The 24,462-nt window shown below is 36.5% G+C and overlaps 2 protein-coding genes across 3 annotated transcripts in view; one reads left to right on the top strand and one right to left on the bottom strand.

Annotated features, from left to right (window-relative positions):
- The first annotated feature begins 892 nt into the window (after positions 1-892).
- On the top strand, positions 893-8,663 carry LOC145767140 (uncharacterized). The gene is made up of 4 exons (XM_082578904.1): positions 893-1,049; positions 1,613-1,706; positions 3,960-4,034; positions 5,139-8,663. The coding sequence occupies exons 2-4, from the start codon at positions 1,678-1,680 to the stop codon at positions 5,602-5,604; spliced, it is 570 nt and encodes a 189-aa protein (XP_082435030.1). The 5' UTR covers positions 893-1,049; positions 1,613-1,677; the 3' UTR covers positions 5,605-8,663.
- A 956-nt stretch (positions 8,664-9,619) lies between these two features.
- The window catches only part of LOC145767159 (angiotensin-converting enzyme-like), a 28,838-nt gene continuing 13,995 nt past the window's right edge, over positions 9,620-24,462 (bottom strand). For both annotated transcript variants that reach the window (XM_082578925.1, XM_082578926.1), the window contains 10 exons: positions 23,912-24,018; positions 18,787-18,975; positions 17,378-17,530; positions 16,862-16,973; positions 16,577-16,688; positions 15,740-15,863; positions 15,366-15,510; positions 14,844-14,942; positions 11,018-11,140; positions 9,620-10,394 (listed from right to left, as the gene is read on the bottom strand). In XM_082578925.1, coding sequence (XP_082435051.1) covers positions 10,229-10,394; positions 11,018-11,140; positions 14,844-14,942; positions 15,366-15,510; positions 15,740-15,863; positions 16,577-16,688; positions 16,862-16,973; positions 17,378-17,530; positions 18,787-18,975; positions 23,912-24,018 — 1,330 coding nt within the window. In that variant the 3' untranslated portion in view covers positions 9,620-10,228. The remainder of the gene's footprint in view (positions 10,395-11,017; positions 11,141-14,843; positions 14,943-15,365; positions 15,511-15,739; positions 15,864-16,576; positions 16,689-16,861; positions 16,974-17,377; positions 17,531-18,786; positions 18,976-23,911; positions 24,019-24,462) is intronic.

Here is a 24,462-nt window from a genome sequence, read left to right as displayed (position 1 = left end):
GAAGTTTGCTTATATTTTTCTTCGACAGAAATCCAAAATAGGTGGAAAGTTGTCTAATTTTGATTTTGAGGATCCTGTCATTTCGTACTTTAAGAAAGTGACAATATCTTGATTTGGTATTTCAGCATTAGGTACAAACTGATTTCTGGTTGATGGAGAACACTTTTATCTCGATAGCTAAGTCATTTATGGGTAAATGCCAATGATGTTCAGGAGCCAGAGTCTCGGGTTTTGGCCGATGTCCGAGTGAAGTGGAGGTCTAAAATTTTACAAAAATGTAAAAAAAAAATGTAAAATTTTAAGCCGTAAAATGCTGCACGAACTAAATATGAGTGGGCCCTAGATAGAGGTAGGCCCCCAGTCGGGGTTTAGAAAGCAGTAAATACTGCCTTGCATGAGTTAATTAGATAGCCTATTGATTATCGAAAAACATTTGACAGACTAAAATAAGTGGGCCCTTCCGGCCGGGGAGTACAGGGGAGGTTAACACCGCCATGGGTGCATTTCTGTCATTTGTTAGTAAAAATTTCAAGTGTATGGCACTGTTGTAATTTTTGTGCACTTTTATAATTTTTTTCTCTGCAGTAATTTTTTTATTTAAATTTTTGTGACAAGGGTATAAGTTGTGATCTAAAAAGTTTGGTCACCAGAGTAAACTAGACAGCGATTTCTGAGCAGAGAAGGTTCTCAAGTATCGCTGAGCAAAACAGAAACGTGTCTGTTAAAACTAGCGATTTTATTGCTTTTGAAGAGCACTTGTATGGGTTTGTATATGATAAAGTGCACTTCAATGTGATAGGTTTCACTTCTTGTTAAATCCGAGGTCACTAATCACATGATTTTTGTATTAATTGTCATAATCGTCAATGTTTTGTTTTTCAGAAATGTTTTTAGTAGTTATAAATGGAACAGCAAAAACTGTATAGAATAAAACCGTATGTGAAAGGTTTGTTTAATCCGGACAATAGTGAGAAAAAAACATTCAGATATTAAGCAATTGACACATCGGCAGAAAAGTTTGTCTGCGTCGTCTGTTATTTATCCAACAAGTAAGTGCACTGCCAAAAGTTATCATTTAATTTATTTAAAGCTATTTTATCGCGACGACCTGAATAGCGGATTATATTCATCCATTAAATTTGCTGATGAAGCTGTTACCATATTTCTTATTTGTACCACTTAAAAGACCCGTTGTTTGCGTATCCGATCCTTACTGCTACGTGGCGCGAACGTTATGAAATGACAAGATTCATCACATCAGCGTTTTCCAAATATTGGATAAACACGATTGTGTTCATATGATTTGTGTATTCATATCAGTTATCATATGTGTATTCATATGAGTAGTCATATGTGTATTCATATGAGTAATCATATGTGTACAGTATTCATATGAGTAATCATATGTAGGCCTATCTTCATCCTCATGTAAAGGTGTGTCCTTCTGTTCCTTGTACTCACAGCTGAAACAAGAATGCGTATTGTCTGCTAGCTATGTAACCTAAAGCGATAACATTTCTTTGAAACATAAGACAAGTATAGTTGATGTGGTGTCTATTGTATCTGTTTTTTGAGAACCAAATGATTGGATCACAAATTTCTTTCATTACAGATTTACTTTTGGAGCATCGTGGAATTAAATCTCCAGTTCCACGAGATAGTATCCAAAGAGTGGCTATGACCCGGCCCATATCTGAACCGCCATTGTAAGCTAGTTTGGAAGGTCTGACTAGGCTGTGACTTGTAGTTTGTAGTCTTTTACTTGCCTGTAAATCAACCACGTGACTTTAATGATAAGAATTAATGTCTCCTGATTAAAAAAATGAGAAGCTTTTATTATTGACGATCTGCTACCTTGTCGTCACCATTCCACTGAGTGTATAATCTAGTGGCGTAACCAGATCAATTCTACAGGGGGGCAAAGAAAGAGAAAGGTTTTGTTGAGGAAGGGCAATATTTTCAATAACATTATAAACTAAAGCGATATAAATTATTCTAAAATTGAGGTAAACGTGAGGTAAAATTTTGGTGTTAAAAGATTAATTTAATGACTTTAGAAGGCTTTTTTGGACTGATCATGCGCATTGCGCAGGGTAGCCATCACAAAATTTAGGGAAGAGCTAATAAATGGGTAGTCACGAAAGGCCTGGGGGAGCCTTCCCCAGAAATTTTTGATAATGCCTTAAAATTGCGCATTCTAAAAGTAATTTTAACTTAAATTAATTGTAAAACTTTGTCAGGAAATGTTGTTACAGAGGGTGAAAGCTCTATTTAAATTACAAAAAAAACAGCTGTATGAATAAATAGACTGGACTAGGACGTTAATGGTTGGTTCAATGGTAGGGTTCCGTATACTTTTGCACAATATACAACGCAGTATAGCTTACTTATCTAATGTTCATATTATATCTGAGATGTGCGTCGTACGTACTGACAATCATTCGACATTACAATAGGCTTCTGATAAGCAAAAAGTTAAACAGGAAAGTTGCATATCACTGTCTCTGACCACTGTTAGCAGCGAAAATGTTACATGACTAAATGCCACATCAATTTGATCAAAGGGATACACCTTTTTTAACAAACTTTTCTACAGCTTTTCAATAGCTTACAAGTTTGTTAGTCGGTTGCATATACAAAAATATTTCGGTTGAGGAGAAGTGGGTTATTTCCCCCATGACTACGCCCATTAGTTATACGGATTGCACTTGCTGATTTGGTTTGGTTATAAGTAAAGGAAAGGCGACATAAATGACAGTTTCTTAACCCTATCTTAATACGAGGTGTTTTCGTACGCGAAAGCACGTCACGGGCTATCTTGGCCTCGTATATTAATTAATCGCTAATAACGGGAGCTATGAAAATCACAGAGCGAAAATATTTTACAGGATAATAGCCATGTGTATTGTGCGTATAGAAATTAAATTTTTACCCAACGAATTTATTGAAATAAATTGTTTGAGAGGAGAAAACGTCAGAAAGTCAGTTTTTATTTTAATTTCCTGAAAATAGCTTCAAAATTGAAATTTTTGAATTATAACATAAAGGAATGCTAAACAAAACAAAAAATTACTTTTTCTCATAAATATAAGCCATTTTTAAGCGTTTTTACAGAATCATATAAATGGTTTTTAATATTTGAAAGATGATTGGTTGGTTTTAAATCTTTATCCTCGGAATGATAAAACCTTTGATAGGTTATTTATAGAGGCTTTTGACGCAAGGCCGCTTCTGGAGATTGGCAGAGTGAAGTTTTCCGATCGTTGTTGAGAGCTCACTAATAGTGTCATGCAAGTCTTTAACAACAGATAGGATTATCAATTTACTACTAGGCCACTTATAAAATCTTGGAATTTTTATAAAATCCTGACTACAAAAAAATCTAATCTAGCGCATTATTAATATTAACAAACTTTCTCATTCAAAAATATTTGCCTTTTTCATGATTCAACATCCATAAACGTTGAGTCAATGTGAAAATTGTAGATTTTTGCCAGGTGGATTCTGGCTTACTGATCCACTGATAAAGTTACTTTGGAAACTTGATGTTGACAGCTTCATATACTTGTAGACTTTTGAATCTAGGCCCAGTTACCGAGATTTACAAAGCGAAGTCTACGCCTGTTTTTACTTGTATATTCCATCCACTAGTTGCTATCGAATAGAGACTCTTTAGAGAGCTGTTCTTGAAGAACACTACTCAAGTTCATCTCTCAAGAGTCGAACCAGCATTGCTTGGTCTTTCCGTTCCTCCGATTCTTGATGGTATAATTGTGATCATGAAATGGTAATGTCATTGTCGACTAGCCTTTCATTAAAAAAAAAATGTTTTTTTTTCACCGGACACATTACTATAGTCCTAAAACTGTGTGTGTGATTGGCCTTGAACTGGTGTGAACTAGTACAAACAAGATACATGCAACTGGGAGTCTGATTTATGCTGTTTCTTTGTGTTGTAGCAATGCGATCGCTCTGGAGGAATGGCTTCAGTATCTGAGCCTCATCAGTTCAACCATCCCTTTCCAAGAGGAAACGTAAGTATTTTTACTGTGAAACATTTAGTCAACAAATTTTACTAAATTATTTTAAAGTGAATATTCAACATTATTAAACAATAACATAGTTGAAGAAAAAATTTAAAAACGTGCTTTTCAATGCCTCCACTGCTTGAAAAGAAAGTGCAAACCTAATTTTAAATCAAGCTCTGATAGTGTTAACATACAAAACCTCTCATGCAACGTTTACCGTTTTATCAGCATATTCAGACAGCAAAATTCATCACTTTAGATTGATTCAAAGTCTGCAGACGTTGAATCTGGTTGAATCAATGTAAACATTTTGTTGTTTGGAATCTTGCCTGATTACAGAGGATGTCTAAATAACACAGTGGAAGGCTAGATTTTGCTTGGAAAGACGACAGGATGAGAAAGTTCACAATTCGCTAACTGAAATTGTGGTTGATGGCTTTGTCATTGTTCAGACCGGAGATTGTCTCCAAACCTGTATAGGCGGATGGTACATCCTCTTGCAAACTAACGAAATGGTTATGTCTTCTCTTCACTAAAGAGATGTCTGCCATTGCCGACCCATCGGTGCATAACACCAAGCTTGTTTAGGATTTCGATGAATTCAGTCTGAAAGGTATCAAAAAGTTTTCATTTTATCCAAACTAACGTAGTATGATGAAACAGCCAAGGATCTTCAAAGAAATTTTCAGAAGCGAGCAAAATTGTTTTGGTTTTGAAGCTTCAAATTCAACGCACATTTTAATCACCATAATAAACTTTCATGTCTTAAATTTTTGGATTTTTAAAAGTTTATCAATGAAATAAATGACATGTCAAATTGAATGTAAAGCAGGCAGCAAAGTTGGCTAGACTGCAAGTAGCCTACGTTATGAAACGTTGTTACATATAGCCTATAGCGGTTATTCAAATACTCTACTCCGCTTTTTTATTGTTTTTCACTCCCTATACATGAATCCAAATGTGACTTGTTTGGCCAACCTATACAACGCAATATCACAGGTCTTCACATTTATGAAGGCGTTATAAGATGTTTAAACAGATCAGTAGGCTTAAACAAATTTTGAACCGCCGCAGATTACATGGTAACGCATAGCAAATCTATATTTTTAGAAGTTTGCCATCTTGCGATATTGAGGAGTGTTTCCATCCGGCTTTGGTGACTTTTTTGACTTGTGGTCATAACGTTTGCTTCCTCCACGAAGACACCACAAGCTCCATTTGTCCTCTTTGTGATGTGATTGCTCCTGATGCTGATCCGAATGAAGAAGAGGAGCAATCAGCCACCTCCTCACAACCTCTTGAAGAAGATGATTTATACCCGCCGCTACCAAAAGAAGATTCACTAAACCTCCATGCAAGCACCATAACCCCTGAAGAACTCAAAAATCAAGCAGTTAGTTCATCTGATCAAAGTGGCTCAAGCTACAGCGCAACTGCACCATCTATCGACAATTCTACAGTTGAAGAAGCTACCACAAGCAACGTTTCAAATGACGTTGTTTCAGCTGTTGGTAGCGACAACGAAATCCATGAGGACACTGTGCTTAGTGATAACAATGTTACTGCTCATGATTAATGGTTTCCCTCCCCCCCCTGCCCCTAAAAAAACAAATACTGCAAAGAAAACATTGTTTGGTGTCTCTTTTTCAAACTTTCACTTAAAGCGGAATTGTTTACATCATTTTCTCTTAGTGTCCATCATCAGTTGGTGATTTTTACAATAGCTGCAACTTGCACATGCGTCATACGCCACCATGATAAGAAAAGAGTTGAAACATTGATGTCATACTTGGTTTCAGTTCGACGGGTCCTGACATCTCGTTTCTTGACATGACTAAAGTTTTTTGATTGGCAGTTTCATGTGAACTGTTTATCACTCTCAAATAGGAAGAGATTTTCATGAAACCTGTTTCTGTGTTTAAAATTCTGCACTGCGCTGAAAGGCTCTTTGAAATCAGATTTGCGACAAATAATACAGTTGTTGATGATGTGGTTTACCGTCTTTTGTTGAGGGCTGCAAATGCAAGCGCGGCAATTTCCACAAAGAAAGTGGAAATTGCCGCTTTTCCTGGTGCTCAGTTGATCTGAAAAGCCTGACCTTAGTGTTGAGACGGGCTTAGTGGTAGCTACTAGCTACCCATGCTCGGGACATCACGTTGCGTTGTGTGTGGCTGTCAAAAATAACGACATTATTATACTGTTGTAAATAAATATACCACTGTCTGTTTTCGAGTAGTTTGCGCTGATTATTGATTTTTTACTGTTTTGAACCCTTTGAAGTACAGTGGCACGCATGTGTGCCACAAAATAAATTATGATTTTATATTTCAAAATCGTAATATTTTGATATAATTTTTGTGCTGCAACCTCTCTATACATCAAAATTTAATTTGAAACTAGTAGTTGGAAACTCTGAACTAATTTCTTTAGACATGTCAATGGTTTAGACAATACAGACAATACAATGATTCACTGAAAATTTATATCCAATTCCTTATGTGCGTCAAAGGGGCCACCTCTTCAAAAACAATTTTGCTACATTTTGATTTGATTCATCACGGTGTATCTATGCGTCTGATAACTGACGAACAGATCGTTTAGAATTGTTTAAATGTCATAATCATGACAGCATCTATTACATTCTGACTATTAATGTTGGCAAAGCATTAGAATTGTTTGAGTTGTGTGGTCAAGTATTAATTTTGATCTGTACCAGATTTTATTTTTTATTCAGATTTTGAATCTTCATTAGCTTTGCTTTGCTTAAAGTTAATATGACTGGAAAGCATTCCATCCACCACTGTAGATGTTACTGAATGGAGAGCTTTCCCTGCTGTGTAGCTTTTCCTTTCCTGACGGTTCACGCATGCAGCTTGCAAAGAAAGTAAAAAATAGAACAAAGGCAATCAAATGGAGATTTACTAGAAATGAATCGACGTGTTTAACTTCGGAAAATTGATAAAAATAAAGCCGTCATAAACAATCACCATGTGTCAATATTTTCATTTGTACCAGATTTGTTTTTTAACTGATATTTGAATTTTCATCAGTTTTTTTTTTCGTTAAAAATAGAAATGAATAAATGAGTGGCAAGCGGCATTTATAGTACAACTATTATTTGATATTTAAAAGAAGGGAGCCCAGCCGCATGGTCAAAACACCGGTGTCTACCGCTGTCAATTCTTTCTACAATTGGCTGCCGAGAGTTTGCATGAGGAAATGAGGCAGTATGTTGTTAGTTTTGCTCGCCTTTCAGTTGTTGTGTCATTTCATTATTATTATGATCGTTTCATAATGGTGCTATAATAAATGATATAGAGCAGCTAGACGTTCGATGATTAGTTTTCCAACTATCACAAATTCGAACGTTAACTCGACCATCTGCCTCCACTTTCTGAAACAACATTTCCTTGGAAGTTCATCTCTGACTTTGTTGCTTGTGTAGCGCTCTGCGGCTTATGTGTTTTTTCAACGTTTTATTCCCGTCATGAAACCTGTTTAGGACATTGTGTCGCTCAGATATGTAGGCTATGACGCTAGCTGAGAATTCTTCAAGCTTCAAATATTTGTTCAATTTTGTGCATTTGTGCTTCAGGATTTTGAGATGTGGTTAGGCATTTTCGCGTGCTTCTTTAGAGCTTGGAAATTCCACAAACTGAGTACATCCTTGCAACCGATAGTTTAGCACTCACAAATACATGATTTTGCGTCTCTTCAACGTCGTAGCCTATACACTGTATACATGCTGCATGCCACAGGGTGTTCGACAAATTGTTCGTAAGCAATTGTTCGTAAAGCAATTGTTCGTAAGCAATTGTTCGTAAAACAATTGTTCGTAAAATTAATTCTTCGTAAAACAATTCTTCCTAAAGCATTTTATCGTGCATGCAGTTAAAATTTGATGTATACGAAGAAATGCTTTACGAAGAATTTTTTTACGGATTTTATTTTACGAAAAACAGTTTACGAACCATTGCTTTACGAACAATTGCTTACGAACAATTGCTTTACGAACAATTGCTTACGAACAATTTGCCTATAACCATGCCACAGTGCTCTTGCATTTCGTGATTGGTTGATTACGAGCGCCACTTCAGGCAATCTTAGCAACCTTGGAACCGTTTTTAACCGATGCATCTAGCGTTGGCGAAAGACAGAGAGAAAAACTGCACAATTAATAAGAAAAGGGTTCTTTTGATGAGAAGTTTTTTGGGGAGATTTTCATCATGTTGCCATAAAGTTTTCATAGTAATTTTTGCCGAATAAAGTTCTCCAGTAAAGGTTTTTTTGGTAAGAGTTTTCAGTCAACTGTTAGTCATGACACAGTCAATTCTGAGTATGCCAGTTGTTACTCAGTATGTTCTATAAGCATTCGGCATTCAGTGTTCAATTCTATTCTTTGAAAGCATGGCTTCTTTTGGCTCGTTCTCTCAGTAGCCCAGTAGACGTCAATTTTATTTTTATCGATTGTTCAGTTCTTTTTTGCTGGAATCTAAACCATGGCTCCAGATCGGTTGTGATGAACCTTTGATTTGGATTACGTTCGATTCTATTTGAACTCTAGATGGTTGCAACCTTTTAAATTATGTGGTGTGTGAAGAACTTACTGCTACATGAAATTATACGTATAACCATTAACCAAGAAGCCCAGACGTGTTCTCTGTTCATTCCCGCCCGCCTCATCACTGCGCCCGGAATGTGGCTGTAGGTTAAGCATCCACAGCTAGATATGAGCGGATAGGTTAAACTATATGTCCGCTACACTTGCATCAAATTCATCTCAGACATCATGTACTGTTTCACGGAGTCCTTGATGTCTATCTCTGACGAACTGTCATACGCAAACAGATAACCTTATTCGAATCTCAACATGTACTCAGACTTCAACACAAACTAACATAAACGCTCATATAGCCGTGGCACTAAAACGATTGAACTTATTGGAACTCGAGTTGGAATTGAAATGCCGCAACGCTGTCAAGAACGCGAATTTAACAGCAGCCAAAAGGAAAGTTGAGACAGGTAGATAAGCTTGAGGCAGCCAATAACCTTTATTTACACTTACAGATTAACATCTACCGCAGTGGGTCCCTTTGGTCAAAGTAAGTCCCTTGCCTAAAAACAGAAAAGAGCCCAGCCTCATGGGCGAAAGACGTGTCTATCGCTGCCAATTCTTGCTACACTCAAACTGCTGAGATATCTACAAAGTATTGAAAATGATTCAGAGGTTTCAACTCCAGAGCTAAAGATGGGCAAGACTTGCATGTGTTTTCAAATGTTGTTCAATAGCCACCAAGTGGACCCACCTGCACCGTGGGCCGCACTAGTTTTCTGCACATGGGAAAATTTAACCATATGGTCGTATTCGAGTAACATAAAGTTACACAATTCAAGAATGTCATAACTGCAGTGTTATAGTGAGCTATTGTAAAAAGGCAATCTAAATCAGAATGTCTACCAATTAATATTATAATCCTTACAATATATTCGTAGCATGTGGTTTCGACCCAGTAAGGCACGATCAATCTTAGGTTGCTCAATGCAATCCTGATTTTAGTGAAGACACTGATCACAAATGTCTTTGTTGGTTACTTTTATTCAAGTTTTTAATTGATAGGCAACAATAGAAAAGTAGCAACAAACGATATTTAATTTTGAAATTTCTAAGTTACGTTCAACCTTTAAAAATATAAAAAAAGTTCTTTTACTATAATACAAAGCATACATACTGGTTTTATTAAAGCCCTGTAACGTCCTATGTTGCATATGTGCAACAAAGATTTTTAAAAACACGTGGCTTTGGAAGAGTAGAATGAATATTTGTGATGAAAAAGAAACAAAAAAATATTTTCAATTGACCCTTTACAGCCTAATGTTGCAAATTTACAACAAGTTGTGCCGTTAAAATTTAATTGTACTAGGCCTGCACCACTTAAAAATATGTTCTAAATCTGCCAAAAACTCTTTTCAATAAAAGTTTCTAAAATTGCTGGCTGTTTATGAATAATCATTTTAACTGAAGAGTATTTTACAACCCAGACAGCCACATTACCGGATCGGGTACGGATCTGACCAGACTTCTACCACAGTTGGACCAGACAAAGTGGCTGTCTGGGTAACCTACATGACCACAAATATTTTATAGACTGTATTGAAATTAGGCTACTTCTGTTTGGACAAAGTAGACCAACACCTCAGGCTCAGTCCCAGCCAATCTTATTCCCGAGTCTTTTATTTTCTTTGACTAGCCAGTCCAAAAGAGGCTGAAAGTATTTCTTGACCGGTTTCACGCTATTCTTGCACGATCCGGTCATATTGCGGAGAGTGTCTTCCCAGTGCTTACTGCTTCCTGCTTGGAGCATTTCACTGTAAAAAGAAAAGAAAAAAAGAATTGATAAATTGACCGCTGATGGTCTTTAACTGCCATCTTGACTGTGCCTTCCACTGGAGCAAGGTGTTGTTCTGTTCACTGTTAGGCTACATGGCGCTGTCGAAACGAATAATTTGACATTGCTAGCTTACCTTACTTTGTACTGCAAAACGTACATATGTTTGTAGGAATACATGAGTATACAAGTAGTATGCTAGCAAACTTGTAGGCAAACTCTGTACATTACCTTGCAAACTAACCTAGTTGGCTTTGAATGAAATATGGACTTCTTTGAGCAGCAACACGTCAACAACATCACTTATCACAAAATGTATGCAGGCAAACAGCAGAATAATTAGCGCTATTTACAACTTGCTAGTTTGAAATGATTTTAAAGTTTCAACCTTAGTCTTGTCAATAAGCCACACATGGGTTAAATATTCTATGAAGCAATTATAACCTCGATTTAGGCTTATAGATGTTTAGCGTATTTTTTACAGAATAAAAACTTTAAAAAAATATTGACCATGAAAAATATGAAGAGTTTAGAAATGATTCTCAAGAAATTAACCTACCAGCACTAGCTACCATATTAGTTCTATACTAAAACGTTACTTACGCAAATTTTTGTCCGGCTTGTTTGGATCCAGTGACGTCACAAAGGAATAGAGGCCCTTTGTGACCTGATAATTTGCACATCGATTCGTAAAATTGGAACTGAAGCACATAGCTCAAAAAATATCTAAATATCAAAATGGGTTCGATAAAGAGCAGTTTATAAAATATAAAAGCAGAGGTGTAATGAAGACACATGACATTTTAACCATGTTGCAGAATGTAGATAATCTCCACATTGTGAGTTGTGACTTGATAAAGCTGACTTGATAAACCCCCCTCCCCATTGAGCTTGATCTTTGAAATTTTTGTATTTTTTTATGGCTTATCATGGCTTTATATACAGTAAATGCGTCATCTTCTATTTTTCTAAGTTTTTATGTAAATCAAACTTTGTAAACACGTATTTGTGTTGTGATACAGCAATTATAGCCAAGAAACCATTTGCGACGAAACAGAAAAGTGAATAATTAATTAGGTGGCATCGAAATTTCTATATTTTTCGCTTGATTTTGTTGTTTATAAGTTTAGGACAGCTGCTTGAAGCAAAACTGTAGGCTATTGTGGACCCAGGCTCACCACCAGCTTGAGTAACCGGTCTGCTTTTTGCTGATAGCTTATTTTTTAGTAGGCAACAGTTTGCACCGTTTGATTGGACATCTATGTCCTATAGCATGAGCAACTTTTGTTGGTGTAGCAGCTGCAATTGCGGCGCTACTTTTTTAATTTTTAAAGACGCTACATTTCTTTTTTTTTTCAGTTGCACTCCCGCTACTTTCCAATTTAAAGTAAAAAAATGACTCGTTTTTGCAAATTTTTCATGGAAACAATGCGTGAAAAAATCAAAGCAGAAATCATTCGATTATTGCGGGAATCATCCTACGCTGATAACGACAAGAGTGACACCAACACCTAGGGATGGGCATTCTTGAATAGTTGAGGATTCGAACCTAGAATTGTTTCTATTCCATGAGCTAATACTTTAGAGTTTAGTTTTTTATATGTTTAGTTTAGAATATGTTTGTCAAAGAAAATGATTCAAACGCCAATTCAGTCAAAGTAATGTTTAGACAGTGTTTAGAGCACAAATTATGCCCAATAAAACGTGAAATAAATGTTGTGCTGTGTTCAGTGGCGTACGCAGGGAGGCCATTGGGCCATGCCCCCCCCCCCCCCTTAAAAATGTTTTAGTAGTTAACGACGTAGATTAAGGCATTTAATTTGTTTTGCATTGCTCTGTCAAAGCAATTACGGTACTGTAACAATGTTGTTTTATAGACTAAGCCAATACGAAATGCATGGCCCACTCCACCTACCCCATCCCAGGTATGCCAATGTAGCATAGTGTTCTGTAAGCCTATTACAGTGATTAGTGAGAGAGAAATGGATATAGTCTAAACTAAAACCATACTGGGATATCATGAAGACATCTGGGATATCAATGGCCAGTGGCGTAGCCAAGGGGGGGGGTTACAACCCCACTTGGCACGCGTGTGACGTCACGATATAGAGAATGATGCTTTCAGTTTAAAAAAACTAGCCTAATTTTAAACAAAATTGCATTAACAGAGCGAGTTTTGCCAATACCAAACATTCAAACATCTTAGCCAGGAATTAACAACAAGAAAACATAGACACTTAGCTTTATTTCCGAAAAATGCCGAAGAAAACATGATCTTATCCTTTTGCTATGCCACCTGACAGCACCATTTTACAGCAATATTCATACCCACATTTTTGTTGAATGCTCTCAGAATGCACCAAATTCAAAGTAATTTTTCAAAATTTTCTGGGGGAGGCCCCCCAGACCCCCCGCCGCTGGGTGTCGTCTTAAGCGAAAACGCCGTCGGGCTTCGCCCGCCGGTCGTCAAAACTCCCCCTTTCAAAATTCCTGGCTACGCTACTCTCAATGGCCCCCCCCCCCCCTTGAGAAAATCCTGCGTACGCCACTGGCTGTGTTCATAGCTTCCCAAACCATAGCTTTCCTGTTAAACGTTGTCGCAATTTCGTTTGATGATAGTTAACTCCCCGATAGCTCAATTAGTTAATGCGTGACTTCATGAACGAAGAGGCTTCAAGATCAAGCAGCGAAATCGTCGATTTACAAGACATTTTTTTCTGCTGAGACTACAATTGTCATACATAGGCGTTCAATAATAAATTTTAGTTCAATTTTGGTAAAGAGGTCACTTTCTTCAAATTTTAGTTCGCTTTTGACTTTTCGCAAAATTTTTTATACCTAGTTTGAGAAAAACCGAAACATTTCAATTTATATGAAATGATTTTGATCTAAAAAATTAACCAAAAAATGCAACTAAACGCAACGAAATTTCTGAGTGAAGAAATTCTGGGTCATATTGCACCGAAATCCCGGGCAAATTCTCGCAACTCCTAAGTAAGATTATCGCAGTTCTGCGGGAAAACCTCAAAACTGGCGACTGTGATACCAATCAGCTTGTGTAATTTATTTGTTGCGCTGATCGCTGCTTTTTTCACTGAGCTGAAGACGAAACCACTTGGCCACTGAGCTGGTTCAGTCTATCAGTGATAAATAACGTAAATGTGACGTGAAAAAAATAATGAACAGGCTGCATACCGAATCCTATTTTTGGATTCGATTTATTTAAACAGTTAAGATTCGAACCCACTATTTTAAATTGCCCATTCCTAGTCCAATATCAGTTTTGAGTGCAAATTTTTGGTGCCATCGCATCAAACGCTGCTACGGAAAAACAAGTCATCGTGGAGGCCTTTTCTCAGACAGAAGCAAGTCCTGGAGCTTTCCCAATGCCGATTTAATACGTCTCTTCATTAAATGCAACTCTCCATTCCTTCCATTGCTGTGGCGGAGAGACCTTTCTCTGTTGGAAAAGACGTGCTGAAGCCTAAACGGAAGGACTCAGCGACACGCATTTCTGAATGCTCGTGTTTTTCAAAGATGCGTAGGCTAACACTAAATTTCACCAAGAACGTGTTTTTTATATCGGCGTTGAAACGACTTTGTAATAGTGTAAACGAATGATATCATTTATTTTCAAGGTCATTTTGACGTCACAATGAACTACTCAGGCTTTTTGTGTTAGTTAAGACAAAAGTAGCCGGAAGAGTAGAAGTAGCGCGTACTACTTTTAGCCCGAGTAGCGATAGCGCTCTACTTCAAAGTAGCGGATGCCTACTTCTGTCAAAGTAGCAATGCAAAACTTTCCTTTTTCGTTCAGTTGCAGAATAAGATTTAAAAACATGATAACGTCCCGATAGCTCAATTGGTTAGCGCGTCACTTCTGGAACGAAGAAGCTTCAAGATCAAACGACGCTGGTTCGAATCTCGGGGTGTGCGGCTTGAGCAACGCATGGACTGCTCTCCATTCAGCGGCATCTAATGCATGGAATAGTTCCGCGCCAACAAGACTTCAACAATCGGAAACTTCACTCTGTCAATCTCGGTGACCGGGCCTGCGTCAGTGATTCAAAGCCTCTACAAGTATGCGAAACTGCCAGGATTAAGCTCTGCAAGAAGCTTTCCCAGTCCAAGGTTAAAGATTCAATCAATCAATCAACATTGCCAAACATTTCTATCCAATAGGAGGTCTACGTCAGGAAACCCAGACCAGTTAAGTTTATTTCCTAAACCTAAACAAACAACAAAATATTTCTGGTTTAAAAAATCAATTGGGCCTTGTTCATGTATCTTAAGGTAAAAGATGCTCGCATCCAACCAGTGTTAAGTAATGATGCGGTATAGACATTCAATATGTAGACCTGTGTTCAACATCAAATAATTTTCCAAATTTACAATCCGAATTGTTGTTGATGAGTAGTACGCTACTAACCTTACATATGGAACTTTGTTAGCAATGTGATACTTTGAGCCAGGATCAAAATCGTTTTCAGTTCGTGATACTGGAGGTTCTACTCCCCCAAGTTTTCTTCTAGAAGGAATAAAAAACACAGCTTGTAATTTGCATACGCAGAATCATGTGCATGCGCAAAAATTTGTACATGCAATAATTTTAGAGTTCAAAAGATTTGAGATCTTAGAGGAAGGATTAAAATTTCTTTTGAAGTAGCAAATATCGCTCCAATGATATATCTTAAATACATCCCAAAGAGGAACGATGGAAGCTTGTAAAACTTTCTCTGCAATCCTGATAGATGGCAGCAGTGGCTGAAAGTATGCCTACGGCCGTTGTGAACACCATTGGTAATGGGGCTAATAATTTTACCATGGAGTACAAATTCTTGTATTTTCTCTGTGACAGAACTCCAATGGGCTCCGAATAATGAACGCAATAGTATAAAATAACAGTTCAGTAGTGGCGCTTCATGAGTGGCATATTCTTATAAATACTAACTTTTCTTCCCACCATCCAGCGTTTAACTTTTCTGGAGGTATTTCCCCAGAAAAGACTTTCCACCTCCATCGCTCTATGGCTAATGCCGAGGGATAGAAAGCCAACTTATCCATTGCGCTGTGCATCAAGAAGTTGATGTGTTTTTCTAAAGAAACAGTACACTGTGATTTTCCATTGCAGCATAACAAAGTAATGGGATACGTGTCAGTGGTGATAGTCTAGGCCTGGCGGTGCAAGAAAAAGCAAAGAAAATAGATTTCTTGACAAGGAAACTAAGAACATGCAAAATAGTAGCAATGATTAACAAAGAGATAAATTAGGATTATTTTGTAATGACTATGCTTTCCTTTGAAAGGTGTTACCAGTGATCTTACTTTTAACGTTAGTAGGATCTTCATCTTTTTCAATCAAACCTAGCTTTAACAAATGCGTTGGATTGATGACGAACAACGCTGCTGTGTCTCCGATCGCTTCGTGAAAGCCACTGTTAGCGGCATCCTGACAAAATTTAACCAAACGAACCAAGCATTAGTGCCGTAAATGATGATTATAATTTGCCTTGAATTTGTCCCACTAACTTTCTTGCTTTTCATTGCCCAATATTTATTGTGAGTATTGGTCCAAAGCAAGGAAAAGCAAACAACTGCAACAACACAGCTAAAATCACGTGTATAACTATTGAAAAATCTCAATGTAAGAAGTGCAGGTTGCCTCTTCGGATGTATTCGTGTTTCTACGCCGACTGTTGCAATACTCCAATGTAATCATATTGAATACAGAATTTGATGTATCTATTCGATTAGTCCTGGTAGGTAGCCTAAGCGTCAGTGCTACATCAATATCATACGAGATAGCAATTTCCGCCGCTTTGGTGAAAATTAATGGATTTGCTGATAAGGGGAAAGTCTATCTCAGAGTAGGCTACAATTCTTTTAGTTATTTTTCAATAAGCAATATAAGAACGTATCGATTAGAATTCAACACCAGCCATTTCTTAAAAGCTAAGGCTTCTTTGTTAGAAACGTCAATCGAGAACTACAACTGACATTTTTAACCAACCTTACTTGTTTGACTATTATTATTATCACTACGTTTTGTATGTCGACAGTTTATTTGTCACTGCGACCTTACTTACTTCATTATTATTATATATGTCTAAAAATACAACAGTTATCAAAAAGGAAAATAACAAGAATCTTCTCGCTACGTACTTGAAACAGCCTTGGTTGGTGAAGATTGTAGGCAAGATAGTATTGGCAATGTCCCATTTCATGATGAGCCACATACAAGTAGCCGCTGTTGGCACTCGCACACATCTTCACTCTAAAGTGTATGTACTCTAATAAAGTTCAACAGATCAAGCAATTTACGATAGTTCTTGCACAATTCCGTCAAATTATAGGCTAATCAAGATATGTATTAATAATATTAAATGGTATGTTTGATTTAATATTATTCCTATGATAAATAATATATAAAGTGGTACAGCATTATACCTGACGTCTGTTTGTCCTAAATTAGAAGCTGAAGCGTAGCATACAACTGGACGGTTAGGAGGACGTACAAACATTGATTTATTCCAAAAGGACTCAGGCATCGGAGGCAAACCTAAATCGAGCACAAAAATAAATAGATCCACATTCAAATTGGGCCTTTATTCTTCAAACCTCAGATGAGTTTTTTCATTGAGTTTTGTTGGGTAGTCCCTTTTAACAATTAGCCTATGTTTGTTATGTTTTAATACAGAAGTGGGTAGGTCTTTTAAACTAACTTTCGTCTAGCAAAATATAGGCTACTGTATATAGGTTAATGTAGTTGCCTACGCTTGACTATTTCTGTATGACTTTTATCCACTCTATTTTATTGGGACACAACACACCCTCAGAGCACCGCGTAAAATTTCAATCACTTCTTAAGTTTTATGAGCCTCGTATGGAGAATTACATTCATGCAGCATTTTTCTTAGTTTTTGGTTGAACCACGTTTGGATGATTAATCTTAGCCATTCTTACCTATAGACTGGTAAAAGTCATCTGCCACACGAAATATTTTGTCCACAGTGTAGTTAAGCTTTTTCATTCCGTCATGAATGTTATATTCTCCGACATCTTTGTAGGGGACACATAAATCATAAATAGATCCCCATCGTTGAGCCCACATCTGACCTATATAAAAATTCATTCAAGTTACTGCGCAATTACAACAATAAGCGCGTATACGTATGGATCAACAATGAAACAATTCACAGATATACTTCAACAATCGGAGATTTTACCCTGATGATCTCGGTAACCGGGTTGTTCAAAGTTGTTGTTCCAAGCCTCTACAAGTGTACATAACTGCCAGGATTAAGTTCCCAAAACGCTTTCCCAGTTAGAGGAAAAAGACTCAATCAATCAATAATTCTTTAAAACGTCTTGAAGCTGTGAAAATGGTTGTGTTGGGAATGGGTACAGTAATGACAAGTTGACTTGCATTTGAGCACGTTGATGGTTTGGGAGTTTTGGAATGAAAGAAGCATTTGGATGCACACCCTTTAAAAAACTGAAAAACTTGTTTTTTAAATAATAAAAGCTTCCTGACTCAATTTTAACATCAATAATTATACCAGCGTAACACCGCAGTGTACAGGTAAAAGATGGAAGATATCTTTATCAAATAATGATTAAATGCTCACATTATTGTCTGAGCTTAAATTCATTACAAAGAAACAATGCTTTTCTAGAATATGATCTGGACTTGACAAACTTTAGCAGATGCATTTCTTTATGTTTCACAGATGTGTAGCATATTTTAGTACAAAGAGATAGAACATAATTAAAAAAGCAACTCAATCGTTTTTGACATGTAGGCTACTTAAATCTGCAATGTATATTATGTACAGTACAGTAGGTTATATGTATTATGTATGTTGCAGGTTCAAGTAATTCCTGATAAGGACACAATTACGTATCGAAAACGTTTGAGTTGATTTTTTGATTTTGTTATATCTCTTTGTAATATAACATGTTAAACCCGCTGAAGTTACTTCGTTTTGTCTGTCTATGGTTCAATAAAGCAAACTCTCTACCAACTACCAAAGCTTTATCTCATGTGAAGTGCTGCATCAAAAATCGAGTCTCAAAAAGAGCGCAAAAAAGCTAACGCAAGGTAACAATATTGTCAAACTTGCATCCAACTTGCAAAGCTGTCAAAAAGCATCTCCAAATCGGAGCGTAGCTGCGTTTTTTATTGCCCAACTCTACGCCTTAATACAAGTTTCAATGCTTTTTAGGCTATGGTTTATTAAATTTACTTCTGTGCTTTGGCAAAGTACTCCTAGGTACTGCAGTTCGCTACACAGAAAAATCAAATTTACTTGGCTTTTAAGTTACAGCTAGTTTAAGTTTTATGCTTTTAAGTTACAGCTAATGGTAGTTACCTAACAAATGAGCAGGAATCGGTCCTGTAAGATTGACTTTATTTGCATAAACTTTATGTAATCTGTAGCGGACATAAGCATGGAGTTGCTTATACAGAGGTTCTAGCTCCTGCCATAAGCCGTCGATCATCTCTTGAAAATTGTCCACATGATATTTGCTTCTCCAATAATCTCCAAGGTCAGTATAACCTACAAAAGTGGAAATATTAAAAATAAGTTGCTAAATAATTCTAACAGTGATCATAGGCTGACCATATTTTTACCAATAAAGAAAGGACATATTTTTGATTAAATTTATCAACAGTTAGCCTTCTTGTTGTTTTGTTTCATTTGTATTTTAGCCAATAGACCACTGCAACAGAAAAATAAAAGCAATGAGCATTGTAGCCAAACTTTACGCATAAAATTATTTATCACAACTCGGTAATGAAATTTATGAAAGATGAATCTTTTAAATACTCAATTTTTCCATCTTTTATGAGCCACCATTTGCACCAGTACTCCATTGCATTAGACAAGCTATTCAGAGTAACAAAAATGACTGGCCCGACTAGTTACAACTACTGCATACTGCAAATTCCATGATTTAATTCAAAGACAGTAAAAAAGGCGTTTCACTATGCATTTAGCTTGAAACTTCTTTATTATCAATGTTTCTTTTTCACATTTTTGTTGGTATAAATACAGTATGATTATTATCAGTTCACTCGTATCAGTCATTTTCGTTCTACTGATACAAACTACTACTGTGGACAGTGGACAAAGTGGACATGCCAATGTGGCTACTTATGTGTAAGAAACGCAACGTAATAGCCTAAATTTTAATAAAAATACTAGTTTTGTGCAATACAGTAAAAACGTAACGTAGAATTGACCATTCTCGGCTAATTGATAGCTTTTCACGTTTATCTTTTTTCGACGCCTTATATTTTTGTGAAAATATTTTAGGAGAAAACATAACCACTGTACAAAATGAGCTTTGTTAAAATTACTTTAGAAATTAGTGAATTTACACTTTGAATTATGCAGGTGTGCACTGTCAAAGTCTCCAAGAAGTTCTCGAAACCCTCGGCTACACGGTTTAACCCTTTGCTTTTCAACGTTTTTTTGGAAGTTAACTGCTCAAGGGGGGGCCGTTTTTGGATCAAATTCAATCAGCTGTTACGTGTTATCCGCTGGTGCTATTTCAACAGAAGTTGCACTGGTGTGAAAAAAAATCATTTGTCTATAAGTTTGAAAAGTCATTATTTTAAAATTTTAAATGTTAAACTTGATATTTCAATTTTTGCAAAGGTACCCAAAAACGACAATTTTGATTTATCTTGCCGCTATTTAATTACCGTGCTAATCCGATTTCATGCAAAGTTCTGAATAACAAAGAGCTCGAGCGAACGCACGAAGTGTGTGTGCGGTGTGCCGAATCATTGCATTGATAAAGATTTACTTACGACTTGCGAGCAAATCTTATTGTAAGCTACTCACTGATTCTAAAATAGTTACAATCAGAGTAATATTGTTACACGAATTTGAAAAAAAAAACTGCGTTTGTTGTCTTACATTTTTGTCCTAAACTAATGCATTCCCAAACTCATGGCCAGCTTGTAGTTTTATGGAACCAAACTTCTCATAAGTAACAGCTTAGCCTGCTTGAATAGCTGTTTACATCTTCGTTTGTGTATTTTAGGTCTACAATTGAGTTTGTAGTATGAATATTTTTAGTAGAGAGAAGACAATTGAACAAGTTGTTGAAATTATCTGAAATTTCTAAGTTCAAATTAGGTGCTTTTGAAATTGTGGATTTGTGTCAAGTCGCATCACAAATATCATGCAGGCTACATCATAACTCATTTCGCTTACGAGTGTTTATAAACATGACTCATAAATTACATCCACAAACAATACAGCATTTACCTCAACAAAGCTAAGTTCGAAGCTAAACTTTTTATTGAAGATTGTGTCAATCAATTTGAAAATACATTTTTAGTTCGCCAGCGTCGAAACAATGCAACAGCGAATTGATCAACATGCGTAAACAAAGGAAATGTGAAATACCCACAGTCAGCAAAGCTACATAAATTTAACGTTTACAAATGTTGAATCAATGTAAAAGGACTGGATTGCTGACTGGGTCGTCATTGTTTGAAACACAAAAAATACGCGTAAAGGCGACAACATCAGCAAGGCAGCGATTATGTTTCTGGCCAAAAAAAAATTAACTTTTGACTTCAAAGATAAAAATGATTATAACGAAGCTTCAAAGTTTGTCGTAAAAAATATTGCAGAGATACAATAAACATAATTATTTTGTGCCAGATTGTGAGAAGACTTCCTAGATTCTTTCCAAACATTTGCAGGATTGCAAATTATTTTCTATAACTTTGTATTGCCAAAAAATGGCTTCTTTGTTGAAACAACGTGGCTACAATTCTATAAAAAATTCTTAGGCCTACTACATTGAAGTAATAAAATTTTTTTTTGTGATTTTGCTGATGACGTTTTACAATATCCGAGAAGTAAAAAATAATAATGATGAATTATTTTACAAAACCGTGGTTTGCAAGCGCTTCACAAAAAATTGTTGGGGGAAAATTTACCATTAGACGTAAAACGTTTGTAAAAGAAAATTGTCGGTTTACGTATTTATAATGTTTATTGCGTTGTTCGAATTATAAACTGCCTGTATTGTCTACCTTTGTGGTTGCCGGCCAGCTTAGAGCAGCATGCAAACTACGCGTTTATGGTATTTGCATCGTGTTATGATTCTCGAAAATTTCCCACAAGGTCTTTATTTTTATCGTGATATTTTTGTGCCTTTTCTGTCCGAAACTTGAAGTCATTGTGCAGCACAATCCACATCGGTTTTTAGACTCAGTCTTCATTGAAAATAATTTGTGTGGTGCATCATTTCAAGTAGTGTCTTCCCCTAAGCTGTTACACAAACGGCCCAGAACCAGGTTGATTATTATGTATCTTACAGCCGTTGAGTGCCCGTTATTGTATGTGTGGAATTATTACTGTAGATGTCTGACCACATTCATGCTAAAGTCGAGAAAATTCTGCTTTCGGGTCCTTGCCGTTATTTACGGTATTTTTTGTTGACAAGTTTAGGCAGCATTTTTCCAAGATAAATGAAGACATCGGTATTGTTCGTCACCTAGATTTAGTTTTCTCAGCATTGTTTATTCATTCTTTGATCCACTAGTTTGTCCCACTTTTGGTATAATCGGATCGTTTATAAATGGCGGGTCTTCACAATAGCCGACCTCTTATACATTGGCGCAACGTATTCAGATGTTGAATCAATGATGAAAAAAGCTGATTTGTTGTTTATCTGATGTGACGCCTAGCTTTATGCCTCTTCTACATTACAAAATATTTAGTGATGTAGATGAGGCATTATCATCTTTATTTTGCGCTCTTTGGAACAACACACAGTGCGCTGTGAAACAAAAATGCAGGACATAACAACAAGTAGGCAACATAAAGCAGGGAAGGGACATGTAGCCATCGAGTTAGCTGCTACGTGTAAATGGAGCCTATCTCATAATTTTGAGTGTATCTCACAACTACTGTTTGCAAAAACGCCATTTCTTCGGCCTCTCCCAAAAGCATTTGCGGTGATACATTTCCTCAATTGCAAGTTTTGTCACTGAGAGCATTTCCATAGAACGTTTATTTCGAAACCAGGTTTTCGTGCATTTACCCAAGAGAAGATTTCTTATTGTAACGTTTTTTATTTGTCAATGAATATTATCTGCTTGAAACAACTGGTTTGAATAGTTTGTGGCCTACATAGCCTACTATTTTGATCGTGGATTGCTATTCTTCTTTGTAGAGCTAATAACGCAAAAAACGTTTGCTATTATTGTTTCTAATTAACAGCTTTGTGATCACTGGCTTTTCTTTTATGGCATAAGAAATAACGCGCTTTGTATTATTGAGGTCAAACCAAACAAAGGAAAACAAGAGGATGTTTCTCTCTGCTCGCGCATATCGATGCACGAAGCAATTATGAGCTTATGGCTTGTTATCGCAATGTAATCCATTTCACGCTTTGCTGGAAGTGAGCTAGAAATAGCAAAAATTCACCAAAATCTTGAATTTACAAGAAAACTACACAACTTTTAGCATCAAATTTAATATCATCAGATCCGCCTGGCAATTTTAGGAAAAGTCAAGAAAAACCAAGTGCATGGCGTTACTGTGCTTCAAATAATCAAAGGAAATATGAGGGGGGGGCCAAATCTGGCCTCCCCTTGAGGAGCAAAGTGTTAATAAACTAGCCAGGCAGCGAGATTAGCAGACGTTGAATCAATGTAAAAATGACAGATTTTGCTGTTTGGGTACTGTAGTTCTTAACGTGATTAAATCCGGTATCTGGTAAAATTTAATGATAAATTCAAGAGGTTAACTATGATGTAGCAGAGCGTAACAAAGAAAACAAATTGGGTTTTAGTGTGTGTGGCATGACTTATCACTAGTGTTTCTCGATAGTCGAGTGTAGCAAGAACTCAGCGATAGACACGTGTTTCGTCCATGAGGCTGGGTTCATCTTTTTTTGTTTTGTTATAGCAGTCGAATGATAAGGGGCTCAACTACAAAAATTGCAATCGATTGATTAACATATTCAAGTTTTTATCGACAGATTTTATGGTCTTGCTTTTGCAAGCGGTAGATATGTTTTAAGCTATAACAATATCATCAATATGTATCTTTTGAAAAAAAAATTGAAATGCATAATAGAGGTCACTTTGACGCTTTTGGACGTCCTGAGAGGACAAAACTTTTTTTTATTAAAGAGGAAGACATGTAGGCTACTACAAAAAGAGGATGTATGGTGACAGCTGGAAATCATTCTCAGCTGAAAGGTGACTTTTGATAGGTGGTGGTAATAGAAATTTCATTAATTACTGCAAGTAAATGTTTGATTAAATACAAACAAACACTCTGCCACTGGAACAAAGTGGAACACTACAAGGAACAGTCTCCTCGTCATATGACACACAACCGATTATTATTGTATATATACTTTGTATTCTTTTCATGTTTGTGTTTGTGACAAATAAATGAACTGAACTGAACTGAAAACACTACTAGAATAGTAATGACAGTAATTGTCATTCACCGTTTTCACGAGCTCCAATATTATCCAATTCATTTCGTCGTATCCAATCGTTTCTTATTTTTGGTCCTATTGCATCTCGCCATCCTTTCCACGCCCACAGTAGAGTGCTGAAAGATGCAAGACGTTTAGCAATTTATAAGAATAGCTCCCATAACATGATCAAGTTGCTAAATGTCTTTTTATTTACTCTATTACAAGAGCATTCGCAAGCATTGACCTTATACAGTAAACATATACAGTAAATAGGCAACTGCCAAAACAGTGTATAGGCTAAATATAAACCTTTAGGTTTATATTCAAAAGCTAATATATATTACTACAGCCCAATCAAATGATTACATATAAAAAGCCAAGCACGCTGAGAAATTTACTTACAAAATACAAAAAAATTGCCCTGAATACAGAAACACCAACCAACGGCTTCTCCAAACCATGCGGCAAATGTGCACTATGCGGTAACCATATACATTGCAACGTGCACTATATGTCACGAACACTATGTAGGCCAAACCATCACAAAGTTTTCCACACGTTGGGCCACACACAGATCT

This window comes from Aplidium turbinatum, chromosome 3 (genome assembly GCF_918807975.1).
Source record: "Aplidium turbinatum chromosome 3, kaAplTurb1.1, whole genome shotgun sequence".
NCBI classification, from domain to species: Eukaryota; Metazoa; Chordata; class Ascidiacea; order Aplousobranchia; family Polyclinidae; genus Aplidium; species Aplidium turbinatum.
Note: the sequence above shows the minus strand (reverse complement) of the source record. Positions and strands in the feature narration are given on the sequence as shown.